General features: G+C 41.5%; 3 protein-coding genes across 5 annotated transcripts in view; 2 read left to right on the top strand and 1 right to left on the bottom strand.

Annotated features, from left to right (window-relative positions):
• Window positions 1-1,149: 1,149 nt before the first annotated feature.
• Window positions 1,150-7,247, bottom strand: LRRC57 (leucine rich repeat containing 57). Of its 3 annotated transcripts, none has more exons than XM_075502809.1 (6): window positions 7,074-7,247; window positions 6,008-6,186; window positions 4,638-4,773; window positions 3,325-3,593; window positions 2,666-2,851; window positions 1,152-2,060 (listed from the first exon to the last, which is right to left on the bottom strand). In XM_075502809.1, exons 2-6 carry the CDS (start codon window positions 6,089-6,091, stop codon window positions 2,019-2,021), a joined length of 717 nt encoding a protein of 238 aa, XP_075358924.1. In that variant the 5' UTR covers window positions 6,092-6,186; window positions 7,074-7,247; the 3' UTR covers window positions 1,152-2,018. The 3 variants fall into 3 exon arrangements, with proteins under 3 accessions (XP_075358925.1, XP_075358924.1, XP_075358923.1); XM_075502808.1 differs by lacking the exon at window positions 7,074-7,247 and adding an exon at window positions 6,969-7,061; XM_075502810.1 differs by lacking the exons at window positions 4,638-4,773; window positions 6,008-6,186; window positions 7,074-7,247 and adding an exon at window positions 4,417-4,619 and having other exon boundaries at window positions 1,150-2,060.
• Window positions 7,102-12,088, top strand: HAUS2 (HAUS augmin like complex subunit 2). The gene is made up of 6 exons (XM_075502807.1): window positions 7,102-7,419; window positions 8,120-8,212; window positions 9,565-9,634; window positions 10,478-10,610; window positions 11,284-11,392; window positions 11,530-12,088. The coding sequence occupies exons 1-6, from the start codon at window positions 7,129-7,131 to the stop codon at window positions 11,677-11,679; spliced, it is 846 nt and encodes a 281-aa protein (XP_075358922.1). The 5' UTR covers window positions 7,102-7,128; the 3' UTR covers window positions 11,680-12,088.
• A 2,793-nt stretch (window positions 12,089-14,881) lies between these two features.
• STARD9 (StAR related lipid transfer domain containing 9) overlaps window positions 14,882-19,328 on the top strand; it is a 118,249-nt gene continuing 113,802 nt past the window's right edge. Inside the window, exon 1 of the mRNA XM_075501626.1 lies at window positions 14,882-14,928. Within this exon, the coding sequence (XP_075357741.1) occupies window positions 14,882-14,928 (47 nt within the window). The remainder of the gene's footprint in view (window positions 14,929-19,328) is intronic.

Genomic DNA, 19,328 nt, shown 5'->3' on the forward strand with positions numbered 1-19,328 from the left:
CCCCAAAACCACAGCACAACATTGCCAAGTGCATCCATATTGATGATAGACCACTCCTTTGTAGTTGCCCGAGTTGGGGAGTTGCTCCTTTCTCATGCAAAGGGGGAATCTGCTAACTCAGGGGCTTTGTTCTATGGATGTTTCTTGTGTGGCATATCTCTAGGAAAAAAAAAAAGCTACTACTTCAAATGGGATTTAGGTATCAAATGGAAGGAGCTGAACTTAAAACAAGCCCGGGGCTTTCAAACTATCACTGCTGAATTTTTACATAATCTGCGGAGTGTATTGGTATGAAGCTGAATTGATTTCTGACTATACAGGGCCTTGCATTATGGTAACATACAGGTTGTGTTCTTAAAGCACTCCCCTAGTTATGTCTTGCAAAACAAAGTAGCCTAGTAAACACTGTCTGCTGTCAGCTGCTTCTTACAGAAAGATAGCTTTTCCATAAAGAAACACCTGGAATGGGGGTTCTTAAGTAAAACTGCTTCCCTGTTTAATGATGGATCTCATCCATCCTTTGAATAAGGAGCTGATGTTTCCTAAAACACTCTTCTATAATAGGTATTATTACATAAGAATTGAAGTAAGACACCAATGGGGTCAGGGAACTAGATACGTCTTCTGAGTATCTTATAAAAGAACTGCTTATTGCTAATCTTAATTATAGTTAATTACATTGAGGAAAGAGATTGGCACAGAGGTCACTCACTTTTTCTTAACTGCAGATGGCATAAGACATTGAATACACTTGATTATACCAGCAACTTTAAGGAGTTTGCTGTCTAAATGCCTTTGTCTCATGTAGGAAAAGCTCAATTATAGAACAGTAGTTAATCTGTGATTACCTGTAAGACAGTCTTATTAGGAACAGATCAAGAACACTTGCCAAGAAGTATACTTAGTACAGCTCCTACTTCACTGTTTGAGCATGCAGTACATATTAACTGAATTGCCACCAGAGTGTTGACATACTCAAATCCTCTGCATTCTCAAAGCAGTTGAAGTATAGCTGTTGCCAACAACTGATGGAACCAAGTACCTAAGTGATGGCTTTCAGTGATAGCTTAGTACCACTTGTTAAAGTGACAGCAGCAGCAGTTACACCAAATAAACTGGAACTGATTTTTTTGAAAATGATTTACTAAAATAAACAAGTACACTTTCATTTTCAGTATAAGTTACATAATTGCATACATTTTTAGCTCTTTCTAGGTGCTTTTGGTAATAAGGCAGCAGCAGTAGGCTGATGACTAAAACTTTCAGCATTGCTCTGTACACAAGGAGTCAGTGCAAGGATATTATATTTTCCAGCAATACACATTTTTACTGAATACATTGAAGGTGAACCTCATTTTTATTTGACACAGCTCAAGCAGAAGTGGACTGTAGTGCAATTCTTGCTTATGGGAAAAGAAAGCCCATACAGTAAAATATGAATGAAGGATGCTCAAACCATGATTTGTTTACTGGAAGCAGTTAATATGACACTTAACTTAGCCACAACTATTTGTGCTTCATAGAAAACTTATACAGGTTATAAACTAAAACTTCATCTGTAAAAGTTCTTCTCTGTAGAATAGTGCTTACTGTAAGACATACAATGTTTCAGATCTGCTTTGGTGGTAGAACTTCCATGTGCTATCATGGAAAAATGTTTGCAGGAGAAATAATCCTCTTACAAATCAACAGCCAGCTTCCTGACAAAAGGGAACTGGCAACTTTGAAACGCTCATTCCCTTTCTCTGTTAAAGAACAAGCCCTGACAAAGGAGAACATCTATTGTGTTAAAAGCTATAGTGGCACAAAAATCAAAACTGGCCCCTGGGCAGGTTCATGAGTTCAATACCCATGTTCTCTAGTTCAAGTTTATTCCATGTGGCCTTAACAGACTGCATCAGACTACTAGAGGAGGAGTACTCTGATCATCTCCATCATTGGTCTTGGTTTAAGTCAGTGAAGCAAGCGCTTCAGTTACTAACTCTTCTTACTGGGAATACACAGGGTCAGAATAATGATCATGCAAACTTCTTCTTGGTAGCTGTGAATCGTTCCATGTACTACAAAGAAAACAAAAAAAATCTAAGGTTCAGAAATTAATACACAATTCTCTACTGAAAGCAGCTAAGCTTCTGCTCTCAGACTCAAAAGCACTCTGCATCTAAAGCATATTTGCATTTCCTAGACACAACCATTAGAGCTTTAATTTAAAAAAAAAACAAAACACAAAAAAACACCCCCTTTCTGCCATTTGCTGTAATTCAGATTAATATTCTAGAAAGAAAGTCCTCACAGTGCTGAACAGTAAGATGTCAAGTGTTAAGGATGAACTAACGTTAAACAGTTAAGAATGCTGCATAATAGGAAGCATCCATTATTTTTTGTCCCATCAAAGTGAAGACTTACTCCTTCACAAACCTGTCATCATTAGCTACCCTTCAAAAGATGCTGATGAAAAGAACACTGATCCTGAACCCTATGAGAAAGTTAATCTTTGAAAAACTCTTGAAATTCTTTTTAGACGTTAGTTATGAATCCAGTACCAGGGACAATAAGAGTAGACTGTGCTTTTATTCACCAGCATAAAATCTTAGTATTGTGAGGAGGTACTGGGTAAGGACTTCACCAGAAGCTTCATTAAAAAAAAAAAAAAAAAGACACAAACCTTGTCATAACCTTCCAGTTCTCTGAGTTTCTTGATTTCAAAGAGGTTGCCTTCCACTGCAAGCAGTGAGATCTGGGAATCACTGAGGATACTTTGAGGAAGCATGCTGAGTTCTAGACAGTTTTCTTCTAAACGCAAGACTTTGAGGCGTGGACAGTGGGAGATCTGCACTGAGATCTGAGAAATCTGGTAGAAATAGAAAACCAGAAATGGGATTAAAATGTTTAGTGACCCATGATTACTTAAAGTGATTTGTGTGTCAGACTAACATGAAACAATTATCATGTTGTAAATATAAACTACATTAACAGTAACTACTTAACAACATGTAAGCAACAATAATGGTCAAAAAATCCAAGTAACTTTTTTTTTCTTCCATGATGACAGGCAACCTACACATCTGTTTATCAGATTCCTACTCAAGAACTGTTAAAAAAATTTTTTGTATGATTAAATTCAGGATTTGTTAGTTAGTCAAATCAGGCAGTTGGATGTATCAGTACCCAAATTCTAGTTATGATCCCTCATTTCTATTGTGTCCAGGAGATGTCTTTTAGCTACAAAGTTTTGATAATCTCAGCTTACATTCTGTGGATGTGCTAAATCCAAGATAAACCATGTCCTAAATCTACATGCCCGTAGTGTCTCAGTTACCAGACCTGATTCTGATTCAAATTGAGCTCAATAGCCTGCAATTCTCCCACAGTGTCGGGTACATTTTGGATCTGGTTTTTGGAAAGATCTACCACATCCAAGTGGTGAAGACCACAGAGTTGTGCAGGCACAGTCCGAAGCTGGTTTCCAGAAAGGCTCAGGGTTTTGAGAGCCGAAAGTTGCCCAAATGCAGCCGGTAGCTGCCTCAAGTGATTGCCATTCAAGTGTAGTGTTTCCAGCTTTTTCAGTTTACACAGCTCCTCAGGTAAAGCAGCTAGAAATAAATGACAAAACAAAGAAATGACCTAAACAAAAAGCAGTAAACATTCATACCCATTTAAGTCAAATAAGCTTCTGCATGGAAAACGGTGCTATATTACAGTAATTTCTCACAGGATTCCTCCCCATTTTCCAATGAAGGCACAGATTCCTGCACAGAAACTTAAGCCCACTAACAACACATGCTTTTTAACCATCTTCCATAAATATCTTAAAAATAATCTGCAGACAACGCAGACCTTGCCTTTTTCACAGGCTGAAAACACTACTCTGAGAAGGTTTTACACTATCAGTCATACTCTTTACTAACCACTTTGCCAATGTATTCTGTGACATTCGAAGTAACACAAAATTCACAGCTTCAGGTCTGCTGCAGCCCTTCAAAGGTATTACTTAACTCACTCAAAAGTAAGTTCTCAGATAATTCATATCGTATCTTACCAGCATATAAGCCTCACCAGGTAAGCTCTGCTGGCGTTCATTCATCCCTCATTCTACCTACACACGTGTATAACCTGTAGCGGTCCCTGAGTTCCACTATGGAATCAAACAGGTTTGTAAATTACATTTGTTTTTCAAAAAGGCAGATAATACACAATTAACGCATTAAAAAGTTAGTTTCTTCACCTCATCCTAATTTTTCCATAAAGTTGGACGTTTGTCCAACAGAAACCGTAACAACCATTGAATGGCCAGCAACATTTTCTACAGATCAACTTCATTACCTCTTCTCTATGCAAGTACTAAACCATCTGACACTTAAACCTTCAGATCAGACAAGTCACAGCACAGAACATTTTATGGTTTTAAGTACTTACATGTCATTGTAAAACTGATAATACAACTAAGTTGGCAACTAGTTTTGAAGAATTTATGGGTTTGGTTTTTTTTCCTGTACATGAATTCCAAAGATTTCAGTTTAAGTGACTAAACTCCCCATTTACATCCTGTGAGAGTCAAATCATTAAATTTAGTTTCTGATCAGAGAAGTCAGGTTATTATTTTAAAAATCTGTGGAGATATTAATTAGCAGGCATACTCAGTTTGTTGTTGTTTAGAACAAGGCTCTTCAAAAAGGAAAATTTTCCAATGAGTGGTGGCAAGAGCTCTATTTTGTTGTTCGACAAGTCTATTGTCCTTAAGTTGCTTGTTAGCTTCTGCAGATCTTCGGGAAACTATGGGGGAGAAAAGAGATACAGCATTTAAATAGTTAATACAACTTCGAATGCTCAAGTTACACAGCTTAAAATTTTAATTGAAATTTGTATTGCTATTACATACTGTCATATGTATCACCATATCACCATGTCATATGTCCAGTCACCACAGTGTGCAACTAAGTTGGCAAATTTGCTTAATACATAGTTTTTAAAATATTTTTTCATCTGAGGAAGGGAAAAGGGATATAAAGGAGACAGTCAAACATCTAGAAAGAGTAGTTTTTAAGACAAAGAATTTAAATTAAAAAGGGAAAAGGAAGTATACCATGATACAAGCTCGTTTATGTTTTAGTCCTCTTGTGTGTTTCTCTTAAACATGCCTGTCATTTAAAAATATTCTACAGCTAGTTAACAACTCTATATTTTAGCAGAGTAGGATTGGAAAACTTTTCTCTTGCTTTCCTTTTTAAATAATTATGTAAACCATTTTCCTTATTCTTATTTACATCCTGTACCACTTTAACCTGCACTTGGCACTGAGCCGAAAAAAAGAAAAACCTGACAATCACCATCAGCAAGTCCTGGTCAATAGACCAGTAGTTTTGATTCTCCTTCAGTTTGGCAGAGGAAAAGGGAAGAGAGAAGTAGGACAGTAGAAGAAGATACTTTAGAAGTGTCATGGAAAATTACTGCAATATAGTTATTTTGGCTATCCTGTGAATTGTTACTAGACTTATGGTTCCAAGACATTCTGTGTTTTTCTGCAGTTGAGTCAAAGTCGAGGCAATTTCTCATATAATAAGCTTCAAGATGCTTCCTGCCCAGTGAATAGCCTGTACTGACTATTCATATGACTACAATTAAATACAGCGTAAGTATCTAAACATGACAAACTGTGGAGTATCTTTCTAGGGAACAATACGGTCATAAAAGTTATTTCCCCCCCCCAAGTTTACAGCCCTTCTTTAAAAAGCACAGCATCATAACTAGTACTTCTTGAATACACATGCACTCTAAAGCATAAGATCAGAAGCACGCAAGTGTCCTGACAGACAAATCCTCAATCAGAAGACAGTGCAAGCAAAAATCTGCTCTGCAAAAAGGAAAAAAAAATCTTGAAATAATATTATCCATCACTATTTATGAGAAATACACGTACACAGTGCACTACGATAATCAGGTGGAAATTTCTTTCCAAAATTGTCAGTCATACACACAAACAGCCACGTTTCCCCTACAGTTACATTACCTCTGTAAGTCCCTTTCCCGTTAGCTGAAACACACCAGTTTTCTGTGCTGTCTCCAGGTGAGCTTTTAATGCACTATTTCCCATCCTAACAGTTCTTTGTCAAGCATACAGAGTTTGAGTGATAGTCTCAGCGAGCTTCTCTCAGTTATTCTGCACTGGAGAACTGCAATCCAAAGTCTCTGTGATAAAGCAAACATAAAAAGTCATTTTACATATACTGTCTTCAACGGTACAAGCACCTCAACATATTGAACCATTTCACTGCTGCGTTTTCATCTCCCTCATAACTAAAATCTAGAACTTAAAAGATTTACCTAGCTTAAGGCGCCTTCACTATAGCAGTTTGCATATTGAAATGATGCAACAAATATAAGTGGAAAATTTGCATACTTTCCACATTTCGCCTCTTTCGGGGCCCAGTAGTGTAAGGGCATTCTCCATGGAGACTAGCCGTGATTTTAGCGGCACCTACCAGCACTGACCTGCTTTCAATACTACAGCTTTATTTGGTTTTTTGGAAACATTTGTTTCATTTAGAGACTTGACTCCTTTCTTGTGACTCTAGCTGCAGGCACACGACATCCATCTCCCCTAACTCCAGCAGGGGTTAATCCCCACGACAAACTACGCCGGGTTACAGGCCGAAGGATTAGTGCCAGGTTTGTAGCCGGGAGGTGGGGAACAAAGCCTAATACGGCACGTAAACAGCCGGGAGAAGGAGCCCAAGAGAAGAAGCGCTCCCTGCCGCGACGGCTAGAAGCGGGTCAGCAGGACCCTCGGCACGGGGCAAAGCCAGCAGTGACCCGCTGCAGGCTCCGGTCCCTCCGCCTCACCCCCGCCCCGGCTGCCCCGGCCCCACCGGGGCTGCTTGGCGCTCGCCCTGGACCCGCCACTGCAGGGAGCTCCGGCGGGGGCAGCCGGCCCGGCCCGGCCCGGCCCGGCCCGGCCCAGCCCAGCCCACCTGTACAGGCGCCGCACACCGACGCTCCGCGGCGGCGGAGCCCCCCGCACCCTCCCCCGCGCTCCGCCTCCGCCCTTCGAGAACCGACGCTCCCAAAGCACTTACCGGCTGCCCCGGAACCGGACGCGTGTCACCCCTCCCCTTTCCTGTCACACCCAGCATGGCGGCCGCCCGCCGCCCATGGATGCCTCTATCCGCCCGGGCTTCCGGGACGCCCAGCATGGCGGAGCGTCGCCGCCCCGCTTCCGCAGCGACGGCGGCCGCCAGACGCAGGCCCCGCGGGGCGGCCGGGCCGGCGCCCGGGGCGCTGGAGCTGAGCCGGCAGCGAGGCGCGCAGGGCGGTGAGGAGCGGAGCGGCGCCGCGGCCGCCCGCCGCCATTGGGAGGCGGGGCAGCCCACGGCGGCGGCCGCTCTGCTGGCGCGGTGCCTGGCGGCGGGCGTCGTGAGCCAGGTAACGGCCCGGGGGCGCGGAGGGGGCCGCGCTGGAGCGGCTGTGGAAGCTGGCGGCTGCGGGGAAAAGAGTGCCGTGACAAAAGCTACCTGTGGTAAAGGCTCAGGTGCTGTGTCGCAGCTCCCTTCCCTCCGTGCCCGTCCTTCGAGTACGTGTGTCCTGACTGCCGGTGCAGTGCCTCACGCTCAGCCTCCAGGTTGACAAACCTGTGCTTTAGTGCTTTACCTGCTGCAGCGCCGGCCGTGTGTCTTGAAATAAGACGAAAGTGCTAAACCGTGTTACTGTTTGTGTAAATGCTTGTTAATTTGAAAGGCAGAGAAGTTTTTCCTTTTATTGTGGGATCTCTTACTTTTTTGGCTGATGGCAGCTTTCCTTACCAGGAATAACCGTACCTTCTGGTCTGTATTTTTCTGGAGGGTAGACATGAGGTTTTTTTGATGCTCTCTAGCATGGTCGAGCAGCATGCAAGGCAGTGTCATTGAGAGTGCTCTCATACTGCCTTTTATGAAATTTTATTTTTGCTCATGTTCATTTTCCCCAAACAATGCATGTATTTTATGAGTTGCTCAGGTGAAATTTACTGTATTGCATAGTGCAAGAGATTAACAGTACCTTTAGACTATTAAAAGCCAATCTGCAGAATTTGCCTGATATGTTCTTGCTGCTGACTGCATTTTTTCCTGTTGTTTTCCTTTCACAGGAGACATTGGATTTAACTTGTAGAAAAGGCCCGTGCTTTGTGAAATTCTCAGAGATGGAAAAAATGGCAAACATTCAAGCTGAAATCAATGAGGTACAGCCTTTACTGTTGTCAGTGTACACTCACCACTTCAATACTTAGAGATAATATGTGGCACCTGATGAGCTATTGGACTGCCACATGCTATTGTTTCATGTTTTGGCCTTTTTTTAGCAGTTCAGCTGTTCAACAGTTGGCACTTTTTCCCCAGAGGACTGAGTTGTTATAAAGAGAAGAAGAAAATTATGAAACAAAAGTTTTGGTATAACTGGAAAGACGCAGCAGCCTGCATCTTTGACTGAAGTGTTACCTGAAGTTTTCTGAAGAAACTGAAGAACAAATAAGAATTTGTAGTTGACTTCAGTTCACAAAAATGTGTTTCTTTACAGGCAGCTAGACCATTTTGTTGGTTAGCAGGAGGTAAGCTCGGTCATTTCCTACTGCCTGAATTGGCTGTTGGCTTGTATTTTATGATGATGTTTTCTGAGTGTTTGCTCGCTGGTACAAAAACTGTGTTTATTGTTACACAATGTGGGCTCCAGCAGCTACAAAGCCTTACTGCAAAGCAGTGTGACAAATTTGCCGTTTACGTTTTTGGAGAATGAGTTAAACAGCTGGCATCATCCTGTATTGACAGGCAGAAGGAACAAACAGCTCCCAGTAAGGTGGCTATTTAGCCTCCTTTGCTGGAAGGTTTCACATACGAAGTACTCTCTCTGACAACTGTTCAATATGCTATGAGTGAAGCAGGTTTATTTTTGTCCTCTCCTCCATGATCAAGAAAAGCGAAGTTCTCTGTGTGTCCTGAGAGACTGATATGTCACCCTCTTCTATACTTTCCTCAGTCTTCTCTTGTCTAGCCAAAAAGACCACAAGTCTTCCAGCCACTGGATGGTATCTGCTGCTCTTGTGCTGGTTTATCACTGGAAAGAATTAAAGCTAGGAGTTTCACACGAGAGAGCTGCTCCCAGAGCTAAAAAAATCCAACACAACACAAACCAATCTTTCCCAGAAGGAGGAAACCTGGGGCTGTGAGACATTGTTTAGTAGAATATAGACAAGGCAACTGCTTTGTAGGAGATGTAAGTTTCTGTGTTTTGGGAATGAATTGCAGGATCTGTCTTTTCCAGCTCGAATTCCCAATAAATCACCAAATCGTGGTTGTGTTTTTTTTTTTTAAACAGTCTTTTCCTATTGACTGAAAAAGCCCCACCTTGTAGTAGAAACACACCAGAGAGCATGGTAACATGCTGTCATGCAAATGCTCGCTCTCTTTCACACACACACACTCTCCCCCATGCTCCCGCTTTCTCCCTTTCTACTTCCTCCCCCACCCCAAGAGAGTCAACAATATCTGGATAAGTATGTTAAAAATGCATTTTCATTTCATGTTATTATTCTTGTAGAAGAAACTGAAAACTGAAATTCTGCAGTTGGAGAAGGAGACAGCAGACATTGCTCACCCTTTTTACTTAGGTAAGCACAATTGTACCTTAGAAAAACCAAGAGTGTTAAATGACTTCATCAGCAGATTAATGTTTCATCTGAGTACATGACACTTCTAGAAGCTATTGCAGCTTTCTCCACTGGATAGCTTGTTAGAGGTGGCAGGTGTTTTATGAGCCCCTAAAGAATGCTTCCATATTATTTGAACTTGCACCCTCTACTGTCTCAGTAGAAGCTCCGTGTGTAACTCATTCTCCAAAAAAAGTGGGGGGGGGGGGGTTGATGGTCAGCTCCCCAGGGTCAATGGAGCATCAGGAATTGAGAGACCATCAGTAACCTGATTTGCTTTCCTTGGTCTGTGTGCTACTTTGCTGCTTTTCCAGTAAGTCAGTGTATTTCTGCTGCATCTGTATCCCGCTAAAATTACTTAGATTTTCATTTTAGTATTTTGGGAGCATACGTATTCATTTCTTTATTATCTCGCACTTTTCCCACTATGATTTGATGGATGCTTAAAAACATTCTAGCTTGCTACTACTGTGTTAGGCTAGTGAAGCATATTGTAATACTTCAATGCTATGGTATAGTTTAAGAAGTTGATTTAATCTCAAAGGCGGTTCACTTAAAACTATAAATAATGTAAAACGATTAACAAAGCTCTATCTCTAAAAAGTAAGTATTATGACTTTGAGGTGCATGCTGATATTAAGTTCTATACACTCCAACAAAAGTCATTCTGATTAACAGTATATTTCTTGAGTATAAACTGTCCAGTGCAATAGATCAGACTTTTTCTTTCTGTCTTTCTCTAGAAGAGATTTTGCTCTTGTTTTAGCAGGACAATAGTTTTAACTTTGCAATTTTATTTTATAGGCAAAAAATGCGAGATTTTGCAAGATATGAACAGACACTTGGAAGCCGTACTGAAAGAAAAGAGGGCTCTTAGGAAGAGGCTGATAAAGCCCAGATGTCAAGAGAGCCTGCCTATTGAGGCTACTTTCCACAAGTAGGCATATAGGCATAATTGTTCTTTGTTTGCATGAGTCCAAATTAATTTGAACTAATGGGCAGTAAAAACCGTGTAGTTTCATTCACTTTTCCATTGAGAAGAATAGAAATAAAAGATGGTAGCAGAACCTCAGCTAAAAGCTAGTAGTTTACTCATTGCTAAATTCATAGAAAGGTAGTGATACATATTTTTATGAATATTTGCTTAGGTTATTGGTTTTGTCTTCTGAAGATTACACAACAAATTATGATGTATTGTTTTAAACAGCTGTGTTAAATGCTTGATTCGTTATGCTTCTCCATAGGTAGGAATTGTTACTTTAGCATTTGGTGTCTTCCTTCCACTGTGCCTTGCTCAGAATACGTGTGTGAATGATTCACAGACATGTATAGTACATGTTTTAAAAATATCATCCTTCTTCTCATGGTCTAAAAGTCTAGCCCAGGTACTGAAGAAGTGCATATTCACTTCTGTAATTCCTGCCCTACTTGTTGCTGAGAGTCATAAAAGAAGTGTAATTGCAGAGAAATTAATTAGATGGTTAGGAACTTGTGTAAAACTGGAGGGAGAGGACTAAGAAAACCCACAGGGGAAGAAATAAGAGCTTGGAGGGATTAAATCCTCATTGTTTTGCACAACTTTTGAATAGGGGGCTCATTCTTGGTTACAGGTATGTAGTAGAGTTGTTGACTGAGGCTGTGAATTTCATTGAGAAGCTTGAAACCCATTTGCAAACTGTAAGAAGCATCCCTCAGATACCGAACATCATGAAGAATATGGTGAGTAGCAAAAGAACCGAGCCTTCTGTCTCCTTCAGCATTAAGAATTCAACACTGTTTGGTTGTTTAGGTTATTTTTATGTCCTGCTAGATTGATGGGATGTATAGAGATGAAATCCAACTCTTTTCTGCTTCAGGACACTGCTTTGACAAAAACAGAGGTGCTCGTGATGGAGTTGGAGGAGCTGGCAGAGCAAATACTGAAATGGAGAGAACTGCAAAAAGAAGTGTATTCTGACAGCATCTGCAATACTGCTGAATTGGACTTTGGCTTATCTTTAACCTAACAAATAATTTTCCTCAAATAGGATGGCTATTCGAAGAACTACCTTTTTACGGTCTCAGGTGAAAACTGCAACATAGTTGTGCTTGAATCCAACAGAGACTTTGTAGGTAGTTATATTTCTCTTCTTATGTAACAGTTCTCCAACTATTTGAAAAAAAAAATAAAAAACAAACCCACAAGGATGATGAGCAGTAGCTCATAGGAAGACAGACTACTGAGGAGACTGTTATGGAGTTCCTTTTTGAAATAGTTGGACAGGATTCCCTTGGAGCCTGTATCGTCAATGCAAATTTGTTTTGATATTTCTTATGCACTTGCTATAGTGTATCTGTTCATTTTTATAAGCATCTTGATAAAACACTGTATTTTGTATGTCACTATAAAACTTAAATAAAAGTACTAGATTTCAAGATTTCAGTTTCTTGGGTTTTATTTTGTGACAAAATCCTATAATTAAAAGAACAGTGCAAAGTCTTAGGTCCCAGCTTATGCTTCCATAGGAGTTCCAACCAAGAAATTAAACTAGTTTTAAGTTAGAGTTTCTCATGGCTATGATGTGGTTGTGTGGGAAAGCAGGGAATGGACTCGGTGATATATGACAGGTTTACTGATTTGCAAACCACATTTCTATGACAGTGATAAATGTATTCTTCAGTCTCTCCTTTTCTGTTGCTTGCCCTATCTTCAGTGCCCTCCCTTAGAATAAAACTCTTGTTCCATGAGTATGACTGACAATTTAGCAAAAGCATTGATTGTTCCAGTTTGCAACCTTAGTGGCTTTTATGTCATGAAAAGACTTGTTGGTAAAATGTCGCTGGCAGGATGTCTATAAACCAGGACAGTCGGTTATCTTTGGAGGATGTCCAGTTTTGCATTCAGGATACAGGGCAAACTGGAGGTGATGCAGATGTATTTGTTTCGACTGTTGTATCGTTTGTTACCTGAATTCTTCATACGTCCAACCTGTTGATTTCTATTTCTGAAAGTAAGAGCCCTTTATTTTTTGAAACGAACCACTAGGTGGCTCAATACCACACAAATTTCACTGTAGTTTCTCTGATTATTGCCTAAAAACTTAAAGTAGAATTAAGGAAGAAATCTTTGATTCTTTGTTGAGCACACTCTGATCTGACTTACTTGTAATTGGTCTACTCAATATTTGAAATTTTCTGAGAATCCTATTTTAATCTTTGTAGACTACATCATTCTGCTGGGTGTGATGTCAAGGAGTAGAGCTTAAAAATTCTTGAGTATACTATGTAAGTGTAGCTGATGTTCCTCTCTGCTGCTGTTGAGAAAAGTTCAAAGGATAGAAACAATTTGGATTAAGTCAAGCAGAACGTCGATAGATAGAATCTGAGAATATAAACTGGCATTTGAGTCCCATAAACTTGGAACACTTTCTGTGAACACTTCCTACATGTCATTGCAGGACTTCAGTCAAAAGTCCCACATCATTCTCATTTCAGATGTGGAAACAAAGGTCTTCCACACAATTGCAGAGGAGGAGCTGGCATTTTTACTGAAAATGCTTTGCACAGTCTGTGAAATGGGAAGAAACAGAATCCAGACTTCTGGAATCATCGTCCTGTGCATCTATCACAGGCTTAACCTCTCTCTCATTGTCTTAGTGATGATTTAGGTTGGCCAAATTAAAGCTGTTGTAATTTAATGCTTCCAGAAATAGCATGAAAACATTTCTAGTTAGTTTGTTCATTATAATTCCTTGAAATGAAGACAAATACATGCTTTTGCCATATCCCAAGAAGTCAAGCATACTTTCTTCTTTTACTGTATCCGTTATTGGAGAGTTGACTGTGGAGATGGTAGAGGTTAGCTAATACCATTTGCCATTGACGTACCAATTCATTCTTTAGGATGATTAAAGGGATAAATATATTGAAGTAAACAGTGATTCTCAGCTTGTAGGTATTCATTTCAGCATCTCTGTGGTGGGTCATGAGTTGGGAAAAGTGTTGGCTCTAAAGGATACATCCCATACTTCACTCTGAAGGTTTCTGTATTGTGGTGTCTTTTTCATTTAGATTTAAGGTTTCTGGAGCTTAAGGCAAATTGACTCATGAGGAGAACTATACTTAAAGTACGAATAGATAGTACAGTTAAAAGGCAATTTAAACAGAAGTTGTTTAAATGGACTGTAATATATGATAATATATGATGTTCAGATATAGCTCCAAGTTTCTCATATTTCAAAATGCAAAACCGGAAAAAGTCCAGTTAAAAATGAGAAACGACATTGGCAAAAACCAAACAGGAATTGTCTGTTGAGCCTGGCGTCTTGTTTATGCATGCAGCCAATGCTGCTTGCTCTCACGTCTTCACGATAATGTCGGTAGCTGACAGGGACGATATTCTAAAAGCAATTTTTTTAAACTTTTTGGTGGTTTTTATATTACTCTAAGTGCAAAACCTTTGTCAATGCAACAGTTTGACCCTGATTTCAATTACAGTCCTTTGGAAGTTTCAAAATTGTATTTTACACAATAAATACAACCCACATAAAGACGGGAGGTTTTCAAAGGAATGTAAAACGCTTGAGAGCTTTCCTTTAGCACTAGTAAGGAAGGGGTACTTAGCTTCCTTAAATTACTGTCGAATTAAATTAAATGTGGAGTGCTTTGCACTTTAAACAGTGCTGGTTTTCCGATCGCCTGCACGTTACTAGGAAGAGAAAAGTGGTCAAACGTGCGTAGGATTAGCCTGATAGGTTTTTACTTAGAAACAAATTGGTTTCTCTTGGGTAGTCCCTAGTAGTATCTTCATGGCAGCACCCATCTAAACTCGTCAGTAAAATCCGGGTTGTTACGCTGCTGCAAATGAGCGTTTGGTGGTGCTGCCGGGGGTATCCCTGGCGACTTTAAGCGTGAAACCACCGTCTCTTGGTCTGGAGGTCCCGCTCTCCTGGGCGGACGTGTTTTAGGCGGAAAAACCTGTTTCGGGCGCTGGCGAGGCTGCCGCGCGGCTGCTTTGGGGAGAGTTTTCCCGAAACCCCTCCTCTCCGCCCGGGGAGGTTTCCCTCCCGCTCCCGCGGGGGCTGCCTGGGCCCTCCCCTCCCCTGCCCTCCCCTCCGGGGCGGTGCGGGCGGGCGGCTCCGCTCCTCCCCGGGCGCTGGGGCGCCGCGCCGGGGGCGTGATGCGGGGCCGGGGCGCGGGCGGCCGCGGCTGCTGGGCGTGAGCCGAGCCATGGCTAACGTCAAGGTGGCCGTGCGGGTCCGGCCTCTGAGCAAAAGGTGCGGCGGGGCGCGGAGGGGGGACGGGGAGGTCCCGGTCGCCGCGGCAGCGGGGCAGATACGGGGCGGCTGCGAGGGGCGGCGGGATGCCGCTGGTCCCGTCAGCGGGGCCGCGTCGCCGCGGTGGGGTGGCTTAGCTGGGACTGAGGGAGGGACAGCAGGCGCGGGGGAGCTTAACGGTGAGGTACGAGGAGTGGCGGGGCTCTTCTCTGCGGGTCACTAAAAGCTTGGAAAGTTTTCTTGGAAGAGTCACCCCTGGAGCAGTTAGGCTGCCTTCCCTCTTCCTGAGCTCCCCAAAATAGGACAATTGTCATCCAGCGTGAGGGAATCTTCCCTTCCCCTTTTGTTGTTGCTGTTTTTTCCAGCGGGAGGCAGAGCCGGATATTCCCATTGTCGCTCAGCTCCGCTCCCTCCCCGGCTTGCTTGGCTCCAATAGAAATCCCAAAAGCTAAATTATATGGCTTGAAGACAACTCCCACAAACAAGAAGATGCCGTAGCACAGTGCTCTGGTGTTGTTTGGATATAATACATAATTAAAACCTTGCAGACTTTGGAAATTCGGGGAGGAAAAGAAAGAGAAAAAGCAAGTAGCCAAAATTTCAGTGGTTGGTAATTTACTTCTCCTGTTGGAGAAACGCTATAGCCCTTCAGGCAGAAATGGCTTGAAATGTGGCATGAGCTCTGAGGGCCAGTCTTTGATTTGATGCTGCCTTTCTTTTTAGCATGAGGCCCTCATGTTGTCTTCTGACTGCATGGACTTCTGTGATAAATAACTCTTTCATGCAGTAGAGAAAATGATTCTTGAAGAGTTGCCCAGCCTGAAAACCAGCCTAGTCGTTTAGCCGACAGTAGCATATTTTGCACTTTTAAATTCTTACTTGCCGATGGATTTTTGCAAGACAAGATACCAGAGAGTGTTGAATAAAATTAAAAAACCAAACCTGCTAGTCTTGAATATAAAAAGGGAAAGGTGGAAAGTAATTTACAGGTTTTCAATATATTTTACCTTTAACTCATAATTTCATTAAAAATCAGATTGGGTAATATTGTTCTGATTTATTGCACAGCTGTGAATGGAACAGATTTTAATAGATACTGGCATACTGTAAGAAGAGTTGCAGCACAGAAGTAAGCTAAGTTTAGCCTCTCATTGCTTAGTGTTGCTTTAGTGTTGGAGATATTCTTTGATTTTTATTTTCTTCTGTATTGTTAGACATTCTTAGTATTTACTGGTTAAATAGATCGCCATTATGCTCTCTAGAAATAAAAAACAGTACACAATTGCTAAGTATTGACATTAAATGACAATTTGGTAATGATACTAAGTTATCCAGACCATAGGAAGCTTTTGGTTCAGTCTTGCAGAGTTCAGTGGAGATCGAAAGTATTTAAAAGTCCGACTTGGCGATGTATTTCATTGTGCAGTCAATGACGTATTTGTTTCTTCCACAATAGCATTTGGCTGCCTATTTGCAATTATGCAGTGGACTTGGTAGGGTCTCCTGTAGACGTAAGTTAAAATGAGTGTTTCTTAGCAGTTGGGGAAGAGAGGCCAAAGACTGAATTGGCAGGGGTGTAATCTTCCCTCTCACCAGATCCTCCTTGGTGAGGAACTTTGCACCGTGTCTGTCTTAATGTTTCTTCTCCGATGGGTAGCGTTAAGCAGTGCATAACAGTGCATATATCATTATAACATTAAACAGCACCTATAACTCTGTCAGATAAGGTGTGATAAACAGGAAAACCTTCAACACAGTTAGCACGGGCCAGCTGTTTGGTCGGGAGTGTATCTTGGAGAGGAGGGTGGGATCAGAAAGGTGGACAGCCTCCTGCACATGGGAGAAACTACTCTGGCACTGAAATGGAAATGTTGGTACGAAGGTGAGAGTGGAAACCCGGGAGGTAATATAAGAAGAAACTGTTAAATAATTCCACCTACTCAACCTGTGGCAGTGTAAATGATGGGATGGGGAGGCAGAGACCAGTCTTGTGATATTTGACCCCAAAGGCAATAGGCCATTTATTCCTTGTACTGTGTTGCCACAGCTGAGGTCAGCAAAAGTGTTTCAAGATGGATTTTTATATTTTATAAAAGGGATGGGGAAGCGATTGGATGTTCTCTGTGAAGGCTCTGACACGAGAACTTGCTTTCTAGCCTTGACCAAAATTGTCCAAATGTAATGACTTCCAAATGTAAAGGCAAATACCAAATACATGACGGCTTAAAGTAATCTTGGTAGAGATTGAAAGGGCTAAAGCTCTCGGTGGGGATAAGGGCCTGCTCTTTCTATTCCAGCTTCTTATACCACTTCCATATTGTGGTCACACGAGACTCTCACCCTCTCCTATACACACACGCCGTGATTGCCTCTAACAGGTACCCATGTTGCCAGAGCTCCTAGGATCTCTTAGGTGCTTTAAAAAGAAAAACTTCCTGCATAAAAATTTCAGTTCAACTGGGTTGAAGTACTGTAATGTGTACAATTGCAGTTCCAGCCAAAAATATTAAACTTTGTTTTTTAGGAGTCCCCAAAATTGAAAAGCTGAGGGCAAAGGCTAGAACTAGAGGGTGGGTTGGTTGTTTCTAGACTATTGTACAAACTTTACTTGCTCATTGCTTCTTTTCATTTAATTTGCAATGGCAGATGAACACTGGTTTTGCATGTTAAAATTTACGGAATATTCAGATGTTAAAAGATGTGAATACGGGAGTTCATAAAATCCTGCTTTCTGTTTAAAGTTTCCATTTTTTATAAACCATATTAATCACATCTGCAACTTGTTATTTAGCATAGGGCAAAGAGTGACCTTTTTGTTCTGTGCCTGTATGGCACCCATCACAATGCATTCTTTGACAGAGAGCTCCTGTGCGCAAAATAATCCCCAATAGTCATAAAGTGAGTACAGTTATACAGAATGCAGACGTTTTTCCTTTGCCTGAACTTTAAATAGCTTGTAGCCAATGTTCTTCATAATGCCATCAGTCATTCTGTAACAGACGAAATTATTTTTTTATCACCAAAACGTTGTCCTGGGAGTAAATTCCCTCAAATGTGTCCCCTGGAGTGACGTTGATTTAAAAAAGTCTTTATGATATATTTACTATTCTACATACTAAAGAAGATTTGTTACTTTGTGGTTACATGGATACTAGTTCTGTGTAAATATATTTCCCCCTCAGAATGAAATACGAAAGCTTGAATGGGTGCTATAAATTGACTATAGCAATAGGTAAAAATCAGGTATTAAGTAGGAGCTGGGAACTGATGAAATCCCTTTATGGTTTATTTCCGGACATCTTAATGCTTGGTCTATTAGATATTAAACTTTTGTAAGGAAAGCGTAATGTTATTTTTGGCTGTCAGTCAGAAGCTGTTGATGGAAACGCTTTCAATGCTAGCACGTAACTATGTGAACTAGGAATGTTGTATCTTTTTCTTTCTTGATTTCTGCTGTGGAGTAATGCCAACACCACAGTCTGCAGTGGGGTGCTGTGATATCAGATCTGACCCTCCAAACCTGGAAATAGTGTGACTGGCTGAGAAACAGGGTACATTACCCTTCAAGTATTTCAGTACTGTGTCTAGGGCTCTCCTTGTGCCTGGGTACCTCGCTTAAAGCCCTGTTGGGTATTTGTATGTTGCAGTAACACCTGCATGTCAAAGACATGCTCTTTGACTATTTATGTAGGCCAGCAGAAACCAATGCTAGTTTTTACATGCTGCTAGCTTCAAAAATGTTTGCCCCTGTGGTATCCCATCACAATTCCAGTACCTGGCTGTGGCTGCTGATTGCTCTTATGGTGGACCTCAGCCCTGTGTTATATGAGAGGAGGAAGGGAGGGCTGTGTTTGTGCATGGGAGGCCCTCTGGGAGGGGAGCGGTCAATGTGGCCCGGGCAGTGTAGTCGGGACCAGAATGGAGCGTGGCTGCCTCATGCCTTTTCCTCCATGATCCACTTCCTCTGCATCTTCTGCTCTGCATCCAGCTGGTCTCAGTTCACTTGTGCACACTCGTATTCCCTTGTCTCGGTGTAGTTTGAGAACTGCTATGTAAGTAGTCTTAAAGATGGGAAAGAAGGGTTTTAAAAAACAGTGCTCTATATCACAGTGAAAATCCCAATGCATTACTATAGGATTCTCTCCTTAGCGGACTCTTTTTAGTGACTTGAAGACATTGCATTCCTTCACAGATTGTGCATTGAGGCCTGGGCAAAATTATCCACAGCAAGTTTGTTTAATTGAATTGTAAAATGATAGTGGTGTAAGTTAAAAACTTGACACTAGGGCATGCAAGTTGTCCTGTGACACTTTTTGAGAGTTTAAAGTACTTTGCTGGGCCCTGAAGTTTGGGAGCTACTTGTGCAGGACCCAGCAAAACAGAAGACATATTCTGTTGTT

This window comes from Mycteria americana, chromosome 5, assembly GCF_035582795.1.
Source record: "Mycteria americana isolate JAX WOST 10 ecotype Jacksonville Zoo and Gardens chromosome 5, USCA_MyAme_1.0, whole genome shotgun sequence".
Taxonomy (NCBI): domain Eukaryota; kingdom Metazoa; phylum Chordata; class Aves; order Ciconiiformes; family Ciconiidae; genus Mycteria; species Mycteria americana.

Bases quoted from the DNA above. Each gene is read 5' to 3' on its own strand.
- LRRC57 (XM_075502809.1), bottom strand. From the start codon at position 6,091: ATGGGAAATAGTGCATTAAAAGCTCACCTGGAGACAGCACAGAAAACT. The intron at 3,594-4,637 runs GTATGCCTGCTA...ATTTATTTCTAG, and splicing joins TCTAAACAACAACAAACTGA to CTGCTTTACCTGAGGAGCTG. The intron at 2,061-2,665 runs GTTTGTGTCTTT...TTTTCTTTGTAG, and splicing joins AACTGGAAGGTTATGACAAG to TACATGGAACGATTCACAGC.
- HAUS2 (XM_075502807.1), top strand. From the start codon at position 7,129: ATGGCGGCCGCCCGCCGCCCATGGATGCCTCTATCCGCCCGGGCTTCC. The intron at 8,213-9,564 runs GTACAGCCTTTA...TTATTCTTGTAG, and splicing joins TTCAAGCTGAAATCAATGAG to AAGAAACTGAAAACTGAAAT. The intron at 9,635-10,477 runs GTAAGCACAATT...TTTATTTTATAG, and splicing joins TGCTCACCCTTTTTACTTAG to GCAAAAAATGCGAGATTTTG.